The 24,438-nt window shown below is 41.9% G+C and overlaps 1 protein-coding gene across 1 annotated transcript in view; it reads right to left on the minus strand.

Moving 5' to 3' along the window:
• LOC135525178 (zinc transporter ZIP11-like) overlaps nt 1–24,438 on the minus strand; it is a 147,377-nt gene that overhangs the window by 70,418 nt on the left and 52,521 nt on the right. The window contains exon 3 of the mRNA XM_064952914.1: nt 19,147–19,249. Within this exon, the coding sequence (XP_064808986.1) occupies nt 19,147–19,249 (103 nt within the window). The remainder of the gene's footprint in view (nt 1–19,146; nt 19,250–24,438) is intronic.

Raw genomic sequence — 24,438 nt, forward strand, 5'->3', positions numbered from 1 at the left:
TACAACAGGCCTACAGCCTCTCACAGCCTATTGCGGACAGTCTGAGCACTGATGGAGGGATTGTGCATTCCTCCATCAGGCAGTTGTTGTTGCCATCCTGTTCCTGTCCCGCAGGTGTGATGTTCAGATGTACCGATCCCATGCAGGTGTTGTTACAAGTGGTTTGCCACTGTGAGGATGATCAGCTGTCCGTCCTGTCTCCTTGTAGCGCTGTCTTAGGCGTCTCACAGTACGGACATTGCGATTTATTGCCCTGACCACATCTGCAGTTCTCATGCCTCCTTGCAGCATGCCTAAGGCACGTTCACACAGATGAGCAGGGATCCTGGGCATCTTGCTTTTGGTGTTTTTCAGAGTCAGTAGAAATGCCTCTTTTGCGTCCTAAGTTTTCATAACTGTGACCTTAATTGCCTACCGTCTGTAAGCTGTTAGTGTCTTAATGACCGTTCCACAGGTGCATGATCATTAATTGTTTATGGTTCAATGAACAAGCATGGGAAACAGTGTTTAAACCCTTTACAATGAAGATCTGTGAAGTTATTTTGATTTTTACGAATTATCTTTGAAAGACAGGGTCCTGAAAAAGGGAAATTTCTTTTTTTGCTGAGTTTTTTTTACTAATTGCAAGTCATGTCCTTTCTTGACTATGTGATTGTGTTTTCTGACTGCAAGTCCTTGCAAACAACCTTTGCAAACATAAACACTGGTTCACTTTGTCAGACGGTAAGCAATTCTAGAAAAGGACAGCACAGGACACAGGGGAAATCAGCTTAAATTCAAATGGAGTAAATACCAATAGTAGCACAGGAACACACACCGAGAGACACACACACTGAGACCCTCCCCCCACACACCAACATAGTACACACACAGCAATGACAGGTAGTACTAATGCTCTCTTTGTGAAACCATCTTCTCTCCACACCCAGTGACTAAAATACAGCTACGTCAAACGCTGGAAATAATGTTTTTTTCTGGCGAATTCGATCATATAGTCATCCCATTGAAGGCCATTCATTACAGCAGCCACTAGGGGCCTTAGGGAGAAAAGGTGTTGAAGGATCACTGTAATTAGTATGTGATAGATAGGAGCCTTCAGACATTGTCCGGGACCACATCCCTCTAAGAGCTGAGGGCTCATCAGGAATGTGTGCGTGCTGTGGCTGAATGTCACTGTGGATTCTATTTGGCAAGGTTTGATTGACAATCTCTAGTACAGCCATTCTACCTGTCAATCACTTGTCACATCACACATGCACGAGCACACATGCACACTCCCCTGACTCATAATACAATCAATTTTCTCCACAAGGTAATGGGCCACATGTTACAAAGTAAGGGGCTGGGAGGAGGAGTTTAAATTACACACAGACACTTGACCACAGTTCAACCACATTATTGGAATCACTGCTGTAGATAGTGACTTTTAACGGTCCTCAAAATAAACCGTGTCGGACGTGTCACCTCTCCAGGCTTACCATGGCTGTCATCTCATCTTTGCTTTAAGTTCTAAGATTTTATTGTCACATGCACAAGTACAGTGAAATGCCTTTCTTGTGAGCTCTGAAACCCAAGGCAGTAATCAATATCCATGTGGCACTAAAAATAAAGTAGAACAAAAACACACAGTAAATAAAAATAAGAACACAAGACAGTTAGAAGCTACTAATAGAGTCAGTTCCAATATCCTAATAACAATGTGCAGGGATACTGGAATGATAGAGGTAGATGTGTATTGGGGTAAGGTGAAAAGGCATCAAGATATATGATAAACAGAGTAGCAGCAGCATAAATTAAGATTGTATGTGAGTGTGTGGGTTTGTTATTAGAGTCCGTATTAATGTGTGTGTTGGAGTGTCAGTGTGTGTGTAGAGTCCTGTGACAAAAAATATAAATAAATACAAGGATCAACTCAGATAGTCCATGTAGCCATTTTGTTAGCTATTTAACAGACTTTTGGCTTGGGGATAGAAAGTGTTCAGGAGCCTGTTGGTTTCAGACTTGATGCGCAGGTACCACTTGCCGTGCGGAAGCAGAGAGAACGCTTTATGGCTTGGGTGGCTTGAGTCGTGAACGATTTTCCAGTCCTTCCTTGCACACCGCCTGATATACAGTGGGGCAAAAAAGTATTTAGTCAGCCACCAATTGTGCAAGTTCTCCCACTTAAAAAGATGAGAGAGGCCTGTAATTTCCATCATAGGTACACTTCAACTATGACAGACAAAACGGGAGAAAAAAATACAAAAAATCACATTGTAGGATTTTTTATGAATTTATTTGCAAATGATGGTGGAAAATAAGTATTTGGTCAATAACAAAAGTTTATCTCAATACTTTGTTATTTACCCTTTGTTGGCAATGACAGAGGTCAAACGTTTTCTGTAAGTCTTGCTGGTATTTTGGTCCATTCCTCCATGCAGATGTCCTCTAGAGCAGTGATGTTTTGGGGCTGTTGCTTGGCAACATGGACTTTCAACTCTCTCCGAAGATTTTCTATGGGGTTGAGATCTGGAGACTGGCTCGGTCACTCCAGGACCTTGAAATGCTTCTTACGAAGCAACTCCTTCGTTGCCCGGGCGGTGTGTTTGGGATCATTGTCATGCTGAAAGACCCAGCCACGTTTCATCTTCAATGCCCTTGCTGATGGAAGGTTTTCACTCAAAATCTCACGATACATGGCCCCATTCATTCTTTCCTTTACAGGGAGCAGTCATCCTGGTCCCTTTGCAGAAAAACAGCCCCAAAGCATGATGTTTCCACCCCCATGCTTCACAGTAGGTATGGTGTTCTTTGGATGCAACTCAGCATTCTTTGTCCTCCAAACACGATGAGTTAAGTTTTTACTAAAAAGTTATATTTTGGTTTCATCTGACCATATGACATTCTCCCAATCTTCTTCTGGATCATCTAATTGCTCTCTAGCAAACTTCAGACGGGCCTGGACATGTACTGGCTTAAGCAGGAGGGCACGTCTGGCACTGCAGGATTTGAGTCCCTGGCGGCGTAGTGTGTTACTGATGGTAGGCTTTGGTCCCAGCTCTCTGCAGGTCATTCACTAGGTCCCCCCGTGTGGTTCTGATTTTTACTCACCATTCTTGTGATCATTTTGACCCCACGGGGTGAGATCTTGCGTGGAGCCCCAGATCGAGGGAGATTATCAGTGGTCTTGTATGTCTTCCATTTCCTAATAATTGCTCCCACAGTTGATTTATTCAAACCAAGCTGCTTACCTATTGCAGATTCAGTCTTCCCAGCCTGGTGCAGGTCTACAATTTTGTTTATGGTGTCCTTTGACAGCTCTTTGGTCTTGGCCATAGTGGAGTTTGGAGTATGACTGTTTGAGGTTGTGGACAGGTGTCTTTTATACTGATAACAAGTTCAAACAGGTGCCATTAATACAGGTAATGAGTGGAGGGCAGAGGAGCCTCTTAAAGAAGAAGTTACAGGTCTGTGAGAGCCAGAAATCTTGCTTGTTTGTAGGTGATCAAATACTTATTTTCCACCATAATTTGCAAATAAATTAATAAAAAAATCCTACAATGTGGTTTTCTTGATTTTTTTCTCATTTTGTCTGTCATAGTTGAAGTGTACCTATGATGAAAATTACAGGCCTCTCATCTTTTTAAGGGGGAGAACTTGCACAGTTGGTGGCTGACTAAATACTTTTTTGCCCCACTGTAGAGGTCCTGGATGGCAGGGAGCTCGGCCCCAGTGATATCCTGGGCTATCCGCACCCCCGGTGCTGTTGCTACACCAAGCAGCGATGCAGCCAGTCAAGATGCTCTCACTGGCGCAGCTGTAGAGCTTTTTGAGGATTTGAGGGCCCATGCCAAACATTTTCAACCTCCTGAGGCGGAAGAGGCGCTGTCGCACCTTGTTCACAACCCCCTTCCATTGACATACATGGTAATTATGACTACTTCCGGAGGACCTCCAATCAATCTAAGCTTTTTCAGCATAAACTGACGTTGTCCATCCAATCATAGAATTAGGATCAGAGAATGAACCTAGTGTGTTATATTGGGATAGTGTCACACAGCATTATGGGGGTTCTATGTGTTGAGAAGATAGGGACATTGTTGGATAGAGATAAAGAGTGAAGAGTAATAGTTGAGCATTTTTTTGACATACTTTTTTTCAAATTACAGGAGACGGAGAAGGTATATTATAAATTGTTTTCTTGGTTTTGAAACTTTATTTTGTGTCCAAATTTCAGTAGCTGGCTACCAGTGTGAGTGTGACGTTTTCTCCGACAGAATGGTAGAACGGCAAACCCCTGGGGTACACGGAAAAGGTGTGAAATAAAAGTGAGGATCGACCTCTGCCTTAGATCAGTTTCATGAAGAAGGATGAAAAGGTGAGGGTGTTCAATACCAACTGCAACTGGTTTCAGAAGCATAGCTGGTTAGCAGGAAGCCTTAGCAGGAAGCCTTTCATCAAGCCGCCTATATTGCTGGCCTCGCCTGCTTTTTTGGAAAGTCTGAGCCTCGGCCGAAAGGTGGGTACGGTCACCTGAAGAACGGTCACCTGAAGAACGGTCACCTGAAGAACGGTCACCTGAAGAACATTGATCGTTCAGCTAAACGGGAAAAGAAAAGCAGGGAGCGTTTACATGTCCATATCAGATTGAAGCTTCTAGGAAAAAGCTACATTGATTATGACGAACGTCTGCGTAGTCAAACTGCGCAACACAACGAGAAAGTAAGAAGAAACAGGAATGTTATCAAGCGGCTTTTCAACACCACTGCGTTTTTGGGCATGCAAGAATTTGCTTTCAGAGGACAAGACGAGAGGGAGCGTTCCGCCAACAAGGGCAACTACAAGGAACTTGCAGAGGTAATTGCACGTTACTGATGCTTTACTTGCTGCACATATCCAACTTTCGACTGTATATTCTGGGATGTCGATTTGATCATCCATTAAAAGCTTTTTTTCCACGTGCGCTCAAGTAGGCATTCCACTTTCCTCTGTTATTTATTTAGCAAAGATGATAACACATAATCACTCCAGACAGACACAAGCAAGAATTCATGACATAAATGTTGAAGCAGCCTCGGCTACACCTAAACATTGTGTAAAGGTGTATATTTATAGTCCATTAGTGTGTTTGGAGACAATGTGAATGTGATCCAAATTTGGTTTATATTCAAAATTGGGCTGGCTAGGCTGCCTACACGTTTTTAATCCAAAATGATTAACTGGAATGAATCAATCAACATAATAGTGATGACATATGTGAGTACATGTTTGTATAAGGCCGACAGTTGCATAGGCCTGCGTGATGCAAACATGCATAAAGCAAGATCAGCCCCTGTCCGTTATATTGTCTATCTGTTGTTGTCTATGTGTCCGGGCAGAGGAAATCCCCCTCCTAATCTAGTCTAAATATATTTTATATTAACAAATATAAGGTAGCTGCAGTTTGACAGGGCCATCACCCCCAGGGCCAGGAGTTTCTTTCAGAAGTTTTAAAACCATGTGACTTGATTAATTAATGTGACTTGATTAACACAAACTGTATACATCATAACCCATATAAAACCTTTTTACAACTGATTAATCACTGTCATATCTTATAGGGTCCCGGGTTAACATATAAGCAAAAACTACAGGCCCCGGGGGATCAAAATTGCCCCTCTGCTCTGGGACCTACGGTGCCAAAAGTCTGCTTGCAGGTATGTGGATGATCAGATCTTTATTCAGGAAAGTTTCTTGGGATACTTTGATGTGTCAAGTGGGCAAAATGTGTAGTGTGTGTTTACGTTTATGAATTTTGAGAGAAAATTGTTGTCCAAACCTACAATGGCGCAGCTGTAATGGAATGTATCTGCTATTTGTTTTTACAGCTAAGTACCCTTCTGTTCCATGATTAAGAGGTGATGATTACTCCACTCCACTACCATTGTCAACTTTCTCCTGACATTAACTGAAGCCACATCTCATGTGCCCGCTCATTCAATGACACATTGAATGTTTCCCCTCCAAGCACTGTGAGTACCCCTATCAATTTTCAATCACAATCACATTATTACACATCAATGATTTTACTCCTTGTTTGGACTAACTCATTCTTAGCTCTTTAATCAAACTGTGCAGTGTTGTGAGTGTTGTGTTAGTTTTTTTGTCTTCCCAGCCAAATCCTGTCCTGCACTGGTCAGGCCTCTGAACTAACTCATTCAATCACCGCTGTGATCTCTTTCCAACACTGTGTAAGTTGACCACTCATTCCCATTCCCCATAATATTGTACTATAAGTCTTTGACGATTTTTGCAAAAACACTTTGTCGTCTCTGTGCATTCCGTGCCTATACCGTGGCTCTCCCATCCTCCTCAATTCTTCAAATCACCAGTCTCCACTGATGAAGAGGCACAGAATGCATTAAATTGGATAGCCATGGGGGGTATCTTGTCCGAAAATATTGCAGTTACGAGAGTCCCGTTGATAGAAAATCCACGATCGGAGGTCATTCATTTTATTATCAAGTGACTGTACACTGGCCAATTTTCACGTTGGTATGAAGAGATTCGGGAGATGGAGGAATGCGTAATAGTTTAAAAAAAAAATTAAGCCCCAAACTACAGTGTGCCTTGTAAAGAAGACCAAGCAAACACGTAACAAAAACACACGGTCGAAACGCAAACAAAAGAGCCAGGAGTACCTTGAAGAAATAACACACGTGCACAATGATTATTACACGGGATGAGACCAGTAAACGCTTAGTATGTAGTACGTTCATCTCTAGGAGACAGAACGCGTCTCCTTCCTGAGCGGTATGACAGCTGCGTGGTCCCATGGTGTTTATACTTGCGTACTATTGTTTTAACAGATGAACGTGGTACCTTCAGGCGTTTGGAAATTGCTCCCAAGGACGAACCAGACGTATGGATTGCACAGATGATCTATTGAAGCAACATCTCAAGACATTAGTCAGGAAGTTAAAGCTTAGTCGCAAATGGGTCTTCCAAATGGACAATGACCCCAAGCATAATTCCAAAGTTGTGGCAAAATGGCTTCAGGACAAATGGCTTCAGGACAACAAAGTCCTATTGAAAATGTGTGGGCAGAACTGAAAAAGCGTGTTTGAGCAAGGAGGCCTACAAACCTGACTCAGTTACACCAGCTCTGTCAGTAGGAATGGGCCAAACTTATGGGCCCAACTTATTGTGGGAAGCTTGTGGAAGGCTACACAAACTGTTTGACCCAAGTTAAACAATTGAAAGGCAATTCTACCAAATACTAATTGAATGTATGTAAACTTCTGATCCACTGGGAATGTGGTGAAAGAAATGAAAGCTGAAAGAAATCATTCTCTCCACTATTATTCTGACATTTCAAATTCTTAAAATAAAGTGGTGATCCTAGCTGACCTAAGACAGGAAATTGTTACTCGGATTAAATGTCAGGAATTGTCAAAAATTGAGTTGAAATTAATTTGGCTAAGGTGTATGTAAATTTCCAACTTCAAGTGGGAATAGGAGCCAGGTGTATGCATTGAACGTTCCAGAGGAATCCGTGACACTAATAGAATGGATCGAAGAGGTGGCAGGTTTTCCATTCACTTTAATCTCGCCAGGATTCCCCCTCTCCTGCCTCTGTAACGCCAGCGTTTCCTCTTGGGTAACCTCAGGGTAAACCTGATCTCCAATGATCTCCTTTAGTAGGCCATAGTAGGTCATTCAACGCACTTGACTGCCATTTGGAAAAGCAACAGCAAACAGCCCAGTTGTCTCCCTTCCTCCCTCTCTCACTCCCTCTGGGATAAGTTCAATTGCCCTGGGGGGTACGAACAAAGGATCCAATATGGGAAAGTCGTATTCCTGGTCGTAATGCTGGTTAGTTACCGCCACTCTGATATCCAAAATGTTCTGGGCTAATAATGTAAGAAATAACACACAAAAAATAAATACTGCAAAGTTGCTTAGGAGCTAGAAGCAGAGCTGCCATGTCTGTCGACGCCATCTTGAGCGTCACACCTCAGAAAAAAACAATACGCTGTAAGAGAGACTTCTCAGCTACACTGGGCGATTTTAACCTTTGTCCTATTGTGATTATGTACTCATATACAATGTTTGTCGACCCTACCTCGCCCACAAAAAAAGTGGGTCAAAAAATATATAACCCCCCTAAAAACCACAAAATCGCATTCAACAACTGGACAAATTATGATGAAAGATAAAGTTGTGGTACCCTGGACAGAGACTAAGTGCAGGGAAATATATTCAAATATTCCACTCTGGTGGAGTCTCAGCATGAAACAGGTTTGTGTGTGTCTGTCTGAGTCTGTGTGGCGTGCACATGACAGAGCAAAGTGACAATCAACTAATGAGGAACGGAATGTCTTGCCATAATCAAATCAGATAAAATGCTATTGGTCACATACACGTGTTTAGCAGATGTTATTGCGGGTGTAGCGAAATGCTTGTGCTTCTGGCTCCGACAGTGCAGTAATATTTAACAAATCAAATTTAACAGTTTCACAACATACACCCAAAATACACGTAAATCTAAGTAAGGAATGGATGAAGGATATATATACATACACTACCATTCAAAAGTCACTTAGAAATGTCCTTGTTTTTTAAAGTAAAGCAAATTTGTTGTCCATTAAAATAACATCAAATTGATCAGAAATACAGTGTACACATTGTTAATGTTGTTAATGACTATTGTAGCTGGAAACGGCAGATTTATAATGGAATATCTACATATGCATACAGAGGCCGATTATCAGCAACCATCACTCCTGTGTTCCAATGGGACGTTGTGTTAGCTGATCCAAGTTTATCATTTCAAAAGGCTAATTGATCATTAGAAAACCCTTCTACAATTATGTTAGCACAGTTGAAAACTGTTGTTCTGATTAAAGAAGCAATTAAACTGGCCTTCTTTAGACATGTTGAGGATCTGGAGCATCAGCATTTATGGGTTCGATTACAGGCTCAAAATGGCCAGATACAAAGAACTTTCTTCTGAAACTTGTCAGTCTATTTGTTCTGCAAAATGAGGGCTATTCTATGCGAGAAAATGCCAAGAAACTGACGATCTCGTACAACTCTGTGTACTACTTCAGCGATAACCAGTACAGAAAGAGGAGTGGGAGGCCCCGGTGCACAACTGAGTAAGAGGACTAGTTTGAGAAACAGACGCCTCACAGGTCCTCAACTGGCAGCTTTACTAAAAACACCAGTCTCAATGGCAACAGTGAAGAGGCTACTCCATGGTGCTGGCCTTCTAGGAAGAGTTGCAAAGAAAAAGCCATATCTGAGACAGGCCAATAAAAATAAAAGATTCAGATGGGCAACAGAACACAGACACTGGACAGAGGAACTCTGCCTAGAAGGCCAGCATCCTGGAGTCGCTTCTTCAGTGTTGACGTTGAGACTGTGACGTATCCATTATAACAACCTACAACTACAACACACTTTGATCTCTGGAGGATAAACCAGAGGCTTTCTGTCGAGTGACTATCCAGCAGACGGACCGGAGATCGCAGAGAGGGGCAACAAAGGCATACACTTGTAAATATGTAAATGTATTTTCGAATGAGCGGTTGTACATGTGAAAAGTATTAGCATTTCCATGAGAGTAGTTACAAACTCTGAGTTTCTCGTCTCTTGTGCTGTTCCCACCCCTTTCCTTTGTCTACCAAGCCGTCATATCGTCCACTAGGGACTTTTTCTTGTGTGTGTTTATGTAGTTCTGTGATTGATTAGTTAGTTAGTAAATAAATAATTGAGCCAATTTGTATATCGCTGATTCATGATTTACGTTAGGGTTCGTGCAGATATCCAAGGGTTTGCGACATTCAGGAATGAGATTGATGAGGTAATAATACATTAATAGAAGACTGTAATCGATAAGATAATAAAATATCTGAAGCGTTGTATTCGGGAAATCGAAACTCTATAAACAACATTTTCCAATAATTAAACGAATCACGGAATAATTACACATAGAGAATTGATTTGATATAATAACAGTCTTCACATTTAATGATAGTCAACGATACGACATACATATATATATATATTTTTTTTAAATGAATAGGTTAAGGCTATAGCCTAAAGCCCATGCATCAGAAAGAGAGAACGTGAGAGTCTCTCTTGTGTGCTCTTCATTACGCAGCACAAGGTCAAGTTCAAATAGGCTAAACCATCGTCTGTCACGTCCCAATTTCGTCAACCATCGTCAATAGGCAATACTATTGTAATATCCCCCAACCTTAGTGTCTTGGCTCCATGGCACTTGTGGATGTTACCTTTCATCATGCTACCTACAACGATTGTTGCCTGGCAACAATCAACCCATTACAACAGTAGGTCAGTAGTATGCCCTCTTCTCAGGATGGCCAGTGACGCACACATACAGATGCTCACACAAACTTGAGTACACGAACGCATGTCGTATGCACACACACTTGAGCGCACAAACAAACAAAACACACCACATGCTCGGCAGACAGAGGAGGGACGGATATGAGCAATACTCCTGTTGTGTGCTCCTGTTAATGTGTAACTGGACTACAATGTGTTCTGTGATGATAAGGGTATACAGCACCCCATTGAGCCCTCATCCCCTCCTGTAAAACCTATCTACAGAGAGACAGAAAGAATAGTACGAAGAGGGAATAAGAGTGAAAAGAGAGCGAGACAAAGTGGAGAGAGAAAGAGCTAGAGAGAGGGAGAGAGCAAGAGCTAGAGAGAGAGAGAGAGCGAAAGAGCGAGAGAGCGAGAGAGAGAGAGAGAGAACTATAACTGTGTCACATGGATACAGCAGGTGCAACATTGGCTACACTCCTGTGTACACCTTTCCCCCTGCTTCTTTCTCTGTGTACTGGTGCCATGGCTAGGCAAAGCGTGGAGCAAATCATACTGTGATTGTGTTTGCTATTTCAATATGAAAATAAATCAATTGAAAAACATGTCTTTCTGGCTGCTTCAGATGTTCTGTGGTTCATAGATTATCTGTGTTATTTCCTCAGTCAGTCCTAAGGACTCCCTCTGCTCCTGCTTTAGGTCTCCTCCAATCAGACTGTCAGTTAATGTCACTGAGCATTCTTGATAGACTGGGTATCCTGACTCCTCAACGACATGCAGAGGGAGGAGTCGTCCCACTCCAACCTTTCTCCTCTCCTCTACTCTCATTTCGGTTCATCTCACCTGAAGTGGCGTAGTCGGTAAAAATCGGAGAAAATACTGCTCTGTCTGACATAAGATGAAATGGTCGTATAATACTTGGCAGAAGTGGATTGTGTTTATCCCCCAGTCCCTACTCCTTACTTAGTCATTCAATACTTTGGGGATACTATTGTCAGGACCCGGTTACGAACCTGGGTCTCCGGAGTGAGAAACAGTCACTTAACCAACTGAGCAACGAATAGTCAGCAGAACCCAGAAGATGAGGCAGACACAGCAGTACTTAAGACGGTGTATTTAATAAAGTAAAAAGGAGAAGTCCTTCAATACAAAAAATGGCAAATCCAAAAGGTGGTAGGAATAGCACAAAAAAGCCTCAAGAGATACTCGAAAACAAAAACAGAATTCCACAAGAGCATCCACCGGAATCGACAAGAATACACAGAACACTAGGGCTGGGTGCTAACATACAAACACAGAGCACAGAACTGAGGGAAACTAAGGGTTTAAATACAATCAGGGGAAACGAGGCACAGGTGCAAATAATAATGGGGAACAAGGGAAAAAACATGAGGTCAAAAAGCACAATGGGGGCATCTAGTGACCAAAACCCGGAACAACCCTGGCCAAATCCTGACAACTATCTTCTCTCTGTCCCGTAGTTGAATGGACGACAGCGTTCTAAAAGGGTGTGACCGAAACAAGCTTGGAGATCCTGTCCTGTTAACAGCCCTTTAAGAGAGGGGCGGGGAGCTGTGCTTGACGTACTGAAGCGGCGCTAAAACTTTAAAGGTATAGTTCCCTTTTATGAAGTTGCTAAATATTCAGCAAGCATTTAAAAAAAATACTTTGTAGGAAATGACAACCCCCCAAGGAAGTCTAAAATATGATAGAACCACAAAAAAAAGTGACCTATTCATATTCTCTCCAAATACAGACTGAATTATTCAGTAAGTCTCATGCATAAAGTATAAGGGATATATGTTTTTGATGGAGTGTGGGGAGAATACATGTTAGCTGTTCTAAGTGCTGCCGTCGGGTCCACAGGTAAGCAGCTCAGAAGGTCTCTGTGTACTTGTGCAAAGAGTAAGATTAAGAAGACACGATACTAATGTTGGCTGCCACCCTCACATGCACACACATATGCAGTCACACACACATATGCAGTCACACACACAACACACACACGCACGTACAGTACTGTGCAAAAGTTTTAGGCAGGTGTGAAAAAATGCTGTAAAGTAAGAATGCATCAAAAATAGACATGTTAATAGACTATATTTATCAATTAACTAAATGCAAAGGGAGTGAACAGAATACAAATCTAAATCAAATCCGTATTTGGTGTGACCACCTTTTGGCTTCAAAACAGTATCAATTCTTGTGGGTACACTTGAACAAAGTTAGGGATTTTGTAGGCATATAGTCAGGTGTATGACAAAACAATTATACCAAACAGGTGCTAATGATCATCAATTCAATATGTAACACAATCATTAACTGAAAAAGAAACAGTTGTGAAGGAGGAATAAAACTGGGTGAGGAACAGCCAAACTCAGCTAACAAAGGTGAGGTTGCTGAATATAGTTTACTGTCAAAAGTCATACACCATGGCAAGACTGAGCACAGCAACAAGACACAAGGTAGTTATACTGCATCAGCAAGGCAGGCAGACATTTCAAGGCAGACAGGGGTTTCCAGATGTGCTGTCCAAGCTCTTATGAAGAAGCACAAAGAAACGGGCGACGTTGAGGACCGTAGACGCAGTGGTCGGGCCAAGGAAACTTACTGCAGCAGATGAAAGAGACAACATGCTTACTTCCCTTCTCAATTGGGAGATGTCCAGCAGTTCCATCAGCTCAGAATTGGCAGTAAACAGTGGGACCCTGGTACACCCATCTACTGTCCGGAGAAGTCTGGTCAGAAGTGGCCTTCATGGAAGACTTGCGGCCAAAAACCCATACCTTCGACGTGGAAACAAGGGCAAGCGACTCAACTATGCATGAAAACACAAGAACTGGGGTGCAGAAAAATGGCAGCAGTTGCTCTGGACTGTTGAGTCAAAATTTGAATGACTGTCTGCAGGCAACAGTGAAGCATGGTGGAGGTTGCTTGCAAGTTTCGGAATAAATTTCTGCAAATGGAGTTAGGGATTTGGTCAGAATTAATGGTCTCCCCAATGCTGAGAAGTACAGGCAGATACTTATCCATCATGCAATACCATCAGGGTTGGCCCCAAATTTATTCTGCAGCATGAGAATGACCCCAGACATACAGCGAAAGTTATTAAGAATGATCTTCAGTGTAAAGAAGAACAAGGAGTCCTGGATGTGATGGTATGGCCCTCACAGAGCCCTGATCTCAACATCACCAAGTCTGTCTGAGATTACACGAAGAGAGAAAAGCACCTGAGACTGCCTAAATCCACAGAATAACTGTGCTTAGTTCTCCAAGATGTTTGGGCCAACCATCCTGCCGAGTTCCTTCAAAAACTCTGTGCAAATGTACCTAGAAGATTTGATGCTGTTTTGAAGGCAAAGAGTGGTCTTCTGTTCACTCCCTTTGCATTTTGTTAATTGATAAATATAAACCATTAACATTTCTATTTTAGAAAGCATTCTTTCTTTACAGCATTTTTTCACACCTGCCAAAAATGTTTGAACAATACTACATGTGTAGTCACTCGCAAACACGCACACTCCCTTCCCCGTTTGTTCTTTGCGAATCATAGGTGCCAACTTGCATCTAGTTTCTCAGTGCTGAGAAGTTGGCATAGCTGTGCCACCTCTAGCCTGTTTCTCCACCACCTGTTCCTGCAGCCTAGTTTAGTGCAGTCACCTGACACATGACCTTTCACAGGCAGCCTGGCCACCCCTGTGTGTCCAGCTCTATTTAGGTAGGTGCCCTCAGACCATCAGGGAGCCCCTACCCCTCCCCGCAGGCTCCACTGGTATACAGTGTTTGAGTGACTGTGTGTGTGTTTTCATATTGCCGAGGCAGTATTTGATGAACAGCGGGGCACAGATCGGGGCACACCGCCTGGTAGGAGCGACCTGTCATGTATGATGCAATACACGAGTGTGCAGAGCCTGAGAAGCCCAACCCTAAGAGGTTTAGACGAGGATCTGACGGTTCACGAAGTCAAAGGCAGCGGATAGATCTAGAAGTATGAGAACAGAGGAGAGAGAGAGTCAGCTTTGGCAGAGCGGAGACCATCTGTGACACAGATGAATGCAGTCTCAGTTGAGTGACCCGTTTTGAAGCCTGACTGGTTAAGGGAAAGAAGATCTTCCTGAGAGAGATAATGAAAGAGTTGGTCAGAGAGAGATCAGAGGGGTTGAGTGTTTGTTACTTAATGAGGGGAGCGATATATCCTTTTTCTGTTATCCCGACTTAAAGACCCCTCCCCCCCCAGAGTGACTTCAACCCGACTGGCCAAATAACTGCAGGATATCATTAGTAGACACATGGCTGGAGCAGGACATCATCAGGGGATGCATGACTGGAGTGGGTCATTGTGACAGTACGGTGGGGTGGTGTCACAGTAAATTAGTCACTTACAGTGCCTTCAGAAAGCATTCAATCCCCTTGACTTATTGCACATTTTGTTGTGTTATGGCCTAAATTCAGAATGTATTCAATTGTTTTAGGTTATTGCCCTGCTGAAAAGTGAATTAGTCTCCCAGTGTTTGGTGGAAAGCAGACTGAACCAGGTTTTGCTCTTAAGATTTTGCCTTTGCTTAGCTCCATTTCATTTATTTTTTTATCCTGAAAAACTTCATAGTCCTTAACGATTACAAGCATACACATAACATGACGCAGCCACCACTATGCTTGAAAATATGGAGAGTTGCAGTCAGTAATGTGTTGAATTGGTCAAACGTAAGACTTTTTATTCAGGACAAAAAGTGAATTGCTTTGCTACATACAAACAGCATATATGTTTTGGAATAATTTTTATTCTGTACAGGCTGGTACTAACCTAATTGAGTGAAAAGAAGGATTCTTTTCACTCAATTAGGTTAGTATTGTGAAGTAACTACAATGTTTTTGATCCATCCTCAGTTTTCTCCTATCACAGCCATTAAACTAACTCTGTAAGTGTCTTAAAGTCACCATTGGCCACATGGGGAAATCCCTGAACGGTGTATCTTTGTAGTGACTGGGTATATTGATACACCATCCCAAGTGTAACTAATAACTTCACCATGCTCAAAGGGATATTCAATGTCTGCTATTTTTTATTTTTTACCCATCTACCAATAGGTGCCTTTCTTTGCGAGGCATTGGATAACCTCTCAGGTCTTAGTGGTTGGATCAGTGTTTGAAATGTACTGCTCGACAGAGGGACCTTACAGATAATTGCATGTACACTAAAGAATCATGTTAAACACTATTATTGCACACAGAGTGAGTCCGTGCAGCTTGTTAAGCACATTTGTACTCGTGAACTTATTTAGGCTTGCCATAACAAAGGGGTTGAATACTTATGACTCAAGACATTTCAGCTTTACATCTTTTATTCATTTGTACAAATTTCCCCAAAAACATAATTCCACTTTGACATTATGGGGTATTGTGTGTAGGCTTGTGACAAAAAAAAAATGTAATCAATTTTAAATTCAGGCTGTAACACAATAAAATGTGGAAAAAGTCAAGGGGTGTGAATACTTTCTGAAGGTTTATTGCCTGTAGTCTAAATTCAATCTTTCCACTAGTTTGGCTCAGTTAATTAACCAAGCTGGACTCCATGTGCAGGGATCAAGTTCCTAATTACTGTGGGCTTCATTATTATTCCAGCAATTAGCATCCAGAACATTGAATAAAACCAAAGCCGAAAGCGATGGGCACGCTAAAGGTATCCAATTTCCTATTCCGTTATCATATTGTCACGGTCTGGATAAACCCGTTTTCGATATCCGTTTAAACAAACTCACTATGAAATTGGAAATTGTCCATTAAAGCTAAGAGTGCAATAGAGCTCTGTGGCTCTGAGATGAGTAACCTTTCCCATGTCTTAGACGAGCGTATGCTTTTATGTTTCAAAATAAAATAAAAAATATAAAACTAGAAGGAAAACATGAAACACAAAAGAACACAGGTGAAACGATTGCGAGGAGAATGCCCGTTTTCAAACAACCCAGGCCAGTATAGATATTGATTGGTAAGATGAGGAGAGAGAGAGAGAGAGAGAGAGAGAGAGAGAGACAAAGAAAGAAAGAAGAGAGAGCTATAATATGGCATTTGAAATGTCTCAATGTCTCCTTATACCTTATTTACATACACTACCGGTAAAAAGTTTTAGAACATCTACTCATTCATGGGTTTTTCTTCATTTTTATTATGTTCTACATTGTAAAATAATAGTGAAGACATCAAATATATGAAATAACACATATGGAATAATGTAGTAACCAACAAAGTGCTAAACAAATCACCAAATATTTTATATTTGAGATTCTTCAAACAGCTATCATTTGCCTTGATGACAGCTTTGCACACTCTTGGCATTCTCTCAACCAGCTTCACCTGGAATGCTTTTCTAACTGTCTTGAAGGAGTTCCCACAGATGCTGAGCACTTGGCTGTTTTTCCTTCACGCTGTGGTCCGAATTTTGACTCAATGGACAAATTTCCACCGGTCTAATGTCCATTGCTCGTGTTTCTTGGCCAAAGCAAGTCTCTTCTTCTTGTTGGTATCCTTTAGTAGTGGTTTCTTTGCAGCAATTCAACCATGAAGGCCTGATTCACACAGTCTCCTCTGAACAGTTGATGTTGAGATGTGTCTGTTACTTGGAATTTTGTGAAGCATTTCTTTGGGCTGAAATTTCTAAGGCTGGTAACGCTAATGAACTTATCATCTGCAACAGAGGAAACTCTGGGTCTTACATTCCTGTGGCGGTCTCATGAGAGCCAGTTTCATCATAGCTCTTGATGGTTTTTGTGACTGCACTTGAAGAAACATTCCAAGTTCTTGACATTTTCTGGATTGACTGACCTTCATGTAATGATGGACAGTTGTTTCTCTGTGCTTATTTGAGCTGTTCTTGTCATAACATGGACTTCTACCAAATAGGGCTATCTTCCGTATACCTTGTCACAAAATAACTGATTGGCTCAAACCCATTAAGGGAAGAAATTCCATAAATTAACTTAACAAGGCACACCTGTTAATTGAAATGCATTCCATGTGATTACCTCATGAAGCTGGTTGAGAGAATGCCAAGAGTGTGCAATGCTGTCATCAAGGCAAAGGGTGGCTATTTGAAGAATTTCAAAAATAAAACATATTTTGATTTGTTTAACATTTATTTGGTTACCATATGATTCCATATGTGTTATTTCATAATTTTGATGTCTTCATTATTCTACAATGTAGAAAATAGTAAAAAAATAAGTAAAGAAAAATTCTTGAATGTATAGGTGTTCTAAAACCTTTGACCGGTAGTGTAAGTATTCAGACCCTTTGCTATGAAACCAAAAATTGAGCTCAGGTGCATCCTGTTTCCATTGATCATCCTTGAGATGGTTCTACTACTTGATTGGAGTCCCCCTGTTGTACATTCAATTGATTGGACATGATTTGGAAAGGCACACACCTGTCTATATAAGGTCCCACAGTTGGCAGTGCATGTCAGAGCAAAAACCAAGCCATGAGGTTGGAATTGCTACCGAAAAATGTCTGCAGCATTGAAGGTCCCCAAGAACACAGTGGCCTCCATCATTCATAAATGGAAGAGGTTTGGAACCCACAAGACTCTTCCTGGAGCTATCTGCCCGGCCAAACTGAGCAATCGAGGGAGACGGGCCTTGGTTAGGGAGGTGTCCAAGAACCCGATGGTCAATCTGACTGAGTTCCAGAGTTCCTCTGTGGAGATGGGAGAACCTTCCAGAAGGACAACCATCTCTGCAGCACTCCACCAATCAGGCCTTTATCATAGAGTGGCCAGACGGAAGTCACACCTCAGTTAAAAGCACATGACAGCCCACTTGGAGTTTGCCAAAAGGCACCTAAAGACTCTCAGACCATGAGAAACAAGATTCTCTGGTCTGATGAAACTAAGATTTTACTTTTTGGCCTGAATGCCAAGCGTGACATCTGGAGGAAACCTGGCACCATCCATACGGTGAAGCATGGTGGTGGCAGCATCATCATGCTGTGGGGATGTTTTTCACCAGCAGGAACTGTGAGACTAGTCAGGATCCAGGGAAAGATGAACAACCTTAGGCATACTAATCCTTGATGAAAATCTGCTCCAGAGAGTTCAGGACCTCAGAATGGAGCAAAGGTTCACCTTCCACCAGGACAACGACCCTAAGCACACAGCCACGACAACACAGGAGTGGCTACGGGACACGTCTTTGAATGTCCTTGATTGGCCCAGCCAGTGTCCAGACTTGAACCCGATCGAACGTCTCTGGAGAGACCTGAAAATAGCAGTGCAGCGACACTCCCCATCCAACCTGACAGAGCTTGAGAGGATCTGCAGAGAAGAATGGGAGAAACTCCCCAAATAGAGGTTTGCCCAGGTTGTAACATCATATCCAAGAAGACTGAAGGCTGTAATAACTACCAAAGGTGCTTCAACAAAGTACTGAGTAAAGGACCTGAACACCTATGTAAATGTAATATTTATGTTTTTTATTTGTAATACTATAGCAACATTTTTGAAAAAAAACTTTTTGATTTATCATGATGGGGTTTTGCGTGTAGATTGATGAGGATTTGTTTTCCCCCATCCATTTTAGAATAAGGCTATAACATAACAAAATGTGGAAAAAGTCAAGGGGTCTGAAACCCTTCCGAATAAACTATATGTTTCCCATGCCAATAAAGCCATTTGAATTGGAGAGAGAGAGAGAGAGAGAGAGAGAATATCCAAAAGCAAGCCATCGGAGAAATGAGACTCATGGTGGGTGGTTTTGAGTGTTTTTAGAGTTGAGTGGGGAAGTTGCTGATGATGATGTGGGTATCTGAAGGGAAGCTTGCCTGAGAGTGGTCCTGCTCTACCTATCCTGATGGTCATCTCGTCTGAGGCTGGGAACAGGGGGTCCTCCTCCTTGGCCAGTTTGGAGTCTGGGGGCAGGGCCAGGGCTATGTGGGGGGTCCACCCCTATGCCCTAAAAAACACAGGCAGGGAGACAAATGAACATACATGGATTAACAGGTTATAGAGAATGAGAATGCATTCTCTTTTGCTATAGACCTGGCCATGAGGGTACAGTGGTACAGCAACAGTAGACGTACACAGTCAGTTAAAAACACTTTGGCATGCACGAATAATCAACTTGGCTCTGCTTCTATTTGTTCATGTAAACTTAATTCTGATCTTTTTATCAGAGGGTAATTACATCAAGTGCTGCTTGTCAACTTAAAATAATGTTACGTAACCTATGATCAATTCATTCTGGAACAAAAACGAACCTTCAAAGAAAACATTTGAGAAAAAAAAACGATAATCTAATCTCACACTTATTCAAAGCCTGTTCACACCTCCTTGTTGAAGGCTCTGCTTTAAAAGCAGGTAGAGAAAGAGAGAAAGGCTTGATAAAAGCATTTAGTCGGTAGGTGTGTCATGTTCAAATAGGCTACGTCATAAGCATACGCGGCAAAGCTTCTCTTTCTAATGTTCCCCGCCTAGTTTCTGGAAAAAAAAGCATGCCAACAAAGCAGATCAAAACCACTTATACATTTATTAATGCTCCCATTAACAAATATGATTATCTTCGGATGCGCTGTTAAACTACACAAAAGTACCAATCAATAATCGTCAGCACATCCATAAAACTGTGGGATTCTACACTGGAAATAATCACAATCAGTAGTTGTTTTTTGCCTTGGTTATTATTTCCGCCGGGGTAAATCAGGTGGCAAAGAGACTAACACTGTCCATTCATAACAACAACAAAAAAAACAGACATAAAAGTGCAGCAGTGGGCTCGAGGAGCCAAAATGAACCAGACAGGTAGTGTGGGCTTGACCGTTTTTGAATAGGAAGTGTTGTAAGACCGCAAAACAATCAGGCCCATTTGAGAATTGAGGGAGAGAGCTTATTGCAGAGAAGCCACACAAAAAAAAGTCTCTCACTTCTTCACAATTTAAAACAAGCTTCACGCAACAAGGATTCAAAATCATTTGTGTCTTCATGTCTGTCTGCGCGTGCGACTCAGTGCGTAAGTGTGTGTGTGAGTGTGCCTGCCAGCATGCGTGCCTGCGTGCCTTTGGGGAACTGGAGATGGCCAGACCTGACACAATGGTATCAACGGGAAGTTATTACTGTAACTGTTAAACACTGCAAACAAGGGTCTGATGGGAAAGCTCAGGGGCATTCTAGTGTCTGCAGCTGTAGCATGGGACCACAGCCAGATTACACTAATACTACACCCTGGCTGTTCCCAAATGGCACCCCGTGCCCTATATAGTGCGCTACATTTGACCAGACCCCTATGGGGCCTGATAGTGGACTATATAGTGAATAGGGTGCCATTTGGGATACATCCCTTGTTCCTCTCCAATGACAACAATGACATTAAATCCAGGGGGTAGCCAGGGTCTGAGTTTTAGTGAGGTCTAAAATGTTATTTGGAGAACAGCAAAAACCAGGAAAAATGACCTCAGCCATTATCACATTGGTTACCTTAGCTTCATTCACCTCAGCTTATCTACAAACAGATAGCGGCTAATCGATAGTTGATAGGCTAACACATTAACTCATAATCGAGACGAAAAACTATAATTTTATACGTATATAGGGATCTATTAGCAGAAAAAGTATTCTATTAACAAAAGGTAAAGAAATAAGTTTGCTTTACATAACATTTTTGTTATTGTTGCCGTTTTACAGCTAATTCTACACATTTTGTCTTCCCGAGTGTTGCAGTGGTTTAATGCACTGCATCGTAGTACTAGAGATCCTGGTTAGAGTCCAGGCTCTGTCACAGCCGGCCCCAACTGGGAGACCCATGTGGCGGCACACAATTGGCCCAGCGTCGTCCGGGTTCGAAGAGGGTTTGGCCGGCAGGGATGTTCTTGTCCCATCGCACACTAGCGACTCCTGTGGCAGGCCGGGCGCAATGCACGCTGACACGGTCACCAGGTGTACGGTGTCTCCTCCAACACATTGGTGTGGCTGGGTTCCGGGTTAATCGGGCATTGTGTCAAGAAGCAGTGCGGCTTGGCTGTGTTTGTGTTTTGGAAGACGCACGTTTCTCGACCTTCGCCTCTCGACTGTAACTACCAATTGGATACCACAAATTTGGGGAGAGTACAAAAAAATGACAAAAAAAATGAATTATTCTACACATTTTATCAAGGGGAGAATTGTTTGCAGTTATAAAAGCAAATGTTCTCCACAATTCTCCACATTTTTCCATTACTTATTATGAAATCTAAGTGAGAGTGGCAATGATTTCTTCAAGAATAGATAGCTGGCTAGACTATCTAAATCATTTTAAAACTGACATGGGTTACTTGAGAGACTGTCATTAAATGACATACAGTGGCTTGTGAAAGTATTCACCCCCTTGGCATTTTGCCTTACAACCTGGAATTAAAATAGATTTTGGGGGAGGTTGTATCTTTTGATTTACACAACATCCCCCCACCTCCCCTCCCCCAATGTCACTACTTTGTAAAGCCACCACCATGCTTCACTGTTGGCATAGTGTTCTCAGGGTGAGGGGAGGTGTTGGGTTTGCACCAGACATAGCATTTTTCCTTGATGGGCAAAAAGCACAATTTTAGTCTCATCTGACCAGAGTACCTTCTTCCATATGTTTGATGAAGGCATATGGAGTCTCCCACATGTATTTTGTCAAACGCTTATATTTTTCTTTAAACAAAGGCTTTTTTCAGGCCACTCTTCCGTAAAGCCCAGCTCTGTGGAGTGTACGGCTTAAGGTGGTCCAATGGACAGATACTCCAATTTGCAGCTCCTTCATGGTTATCTTTGGTCTCTTTGTAGCCTCTTTGATTAATGCCCTCCTTTCCTCGTCAGTGAGTTTTGGTGGGCAGCCCTCTCTTGGCAGGTTTGTTGTGGTGCCATATTCTTTCCATTTTTAACAATGGATTTAACGGTCCTCCGAGGGATGTTCAAAGTTTCTGATATTTTTTTATAACCGAACCCTGATCTATACTTCTCCACAACTTTGTCCCTGACCTGTTTGGAGAGCTCCTTGGTCTTCATAGTGCCACTTGCTTGGTGGTGCCTCTTACTTTGTGTTGTTGCAGACTCTGGGGCCTTTCAGAACAGGTGTAAATATACTGAGATCATATGACAGACCATGTGAAACTTAGATTGCACACAGGTAGACATTATTTAACTAATTACGTGACTTCTGAAGATAATTGATTGCACCAGATCTTATTTCAGGGCTTCATAGTAAAGGGGATGAATACAGGTCACAGGTCCAGGAATGTCCGAAAAAGAATTACAACATTTACCAATAACTAAAGCTGCAGATAGCAATACTGGGTGATTTGAAAAGTTATAGTCAATCAATCCATAATATAATCATTATTTTAGCAAAAAAAATGGTATCTTTAACTTACAATCTGTAGAAGCTATGAGAATAGAAAGGTGCAGTACTTTTGTGAAGCATCACAGCATAGTTGAAAAATGCATGGCAAATAGAAATCCAAAATGGATGGTGTTAAGAGATAGATTGGAGAGGTTGAAGGGGATTTGAAGGGTGGGACTAATAACAACAAGATAACCAATGTAAAACATACAGGGTCTGTAAAATGTATATGGTTTCTGAAATGTTGTGAAATAGCACAGTTAGAAATAGAAATCAAACTGGATGGACATTATAAATAGAGGAAGGACTAAAAACATACTAAATAGAACTATTGTAAAATAGATGGTGTATAATATGTATAAACTGAAGGTAGAAGCCTAAGTGTTATTGTTTATTAGTTTACTCCAATTGGGGGAGGGGTGGTAGGGTTTGCGGGGAATAATAAAGGTATATTCTAAAAGAAAGTGTGTATGTATGCATGTATGTGTATACAGTTGAAGTCGGAAGTTTACATACACCTTAGCCAACTACATCTAAACTCAATTTTTCACAATTCCTGACATTTAATCATAGTAAAAATTCCCTGTCTTAGGTCAGTTAGGATCACCACTTTACTTTACAAATGTTAAATGTCAGAATAATAGTAGAGAGAATGATTTATTTCAGCTTTTATCTCTTTCACCACATTCCCAGTGGGTCAGAAGTTTAGTATTTTGTTTAACTTGGGTCAAACGTTTTGTGTAGCCTTCCACAAGCTTCCAACAATAAGTTACGTGAATTTTGGCCCATTCCTCCCGACAGAGCTGGTGTAACTGAGTCAGGTTTGTAGGCTTCATTGCTCGCACACGCCTTTTCAGTTCTGCCCAAAAATGTTCAATAGGATTGAGGTCAGGGCTTTGTGATGGCCACTCCAATACCTTGACTTTGTTGTCCTTAAGCCATTTTGCCACAACTTTGGAAGTATGCTTAGGGTCATTGTCCATTTGGAAGACCCATTTGTGACCAAGTTTTAACTTCCTGACTGATGTCATAAGATGGTGCTTCAATATATCCATGTAAGTTTCCTCCCACATAATTTCCCTCCCTCATGATGCCATCTATATTGTGAATTGCACCAGTCCCTCCTGCAGCAAAGCCCCCCCACAACATGATGCTGCCACCCTAGTGCTTCACAGTCTTGGATGGTGTTCTTTGGCTTGCAAGCCTCCCCCTTTTTCCTTCAAACATAACAATGGTCATTATAGCCAAACAGTTATATTTTTGTTTCATCAGACCAGAGGACATTTCTCCAAAAAGTACAATCTTTGTCCTCATGTGCAGTTGCAAACCGTAGTGTGGCTTTTTTATGGTGGTTTTGGAGCAGTAGCTTCTTCCTTGCTGAGCACCCTTTGAGGTTATGTCGATTATAGGACTCGTTTTACTGTGAATATAGATAATTTTGTACCTGTTTTCTCCAGCATCTTCACCAGGCCCTTTGCTGTTGCTCTGAGATTGATTTGCACTTGTCGCATCAAAGTACGTCCATCTCTAGGAGCCAGAACTCGTCTCCTTCCTGAGCGATATGATGGCTGCGTGGTCCCATGGTGTTTAGACTTGCATACTTTTATTTGTACAGATGAACTTGGTACCTTCAGGCGTTTGGAAATTGCTCCCAAGGATGAACCAGACTTGTGGAGGTCTGCAATTTTTTTATGAGGTTTTGACTGATTTCTTTTGATTTTCCCATGATGATTAAAGGCACAGTCAACTTAGTGTATGTAAACTTCTGACCCACTGGAAATGT

The sequence above is a fragment of the Oncorhynchus masou genome, chromosome 31 (assembly GCF_036934945.1).
Source record: "Oncorhynchus masou masou isolate Uvic2021 chromosome 31, UVic_Omas_1.1, whole genome shotgun sequence".
Classification (NCBI taxonomy): domain Eukaryota; kingdom Metazoa; phylum Chordata; class Actinopteri; order Salmoniformes; family Salmonidae; genus Oncorhynchus; species Oncorhynchus masou.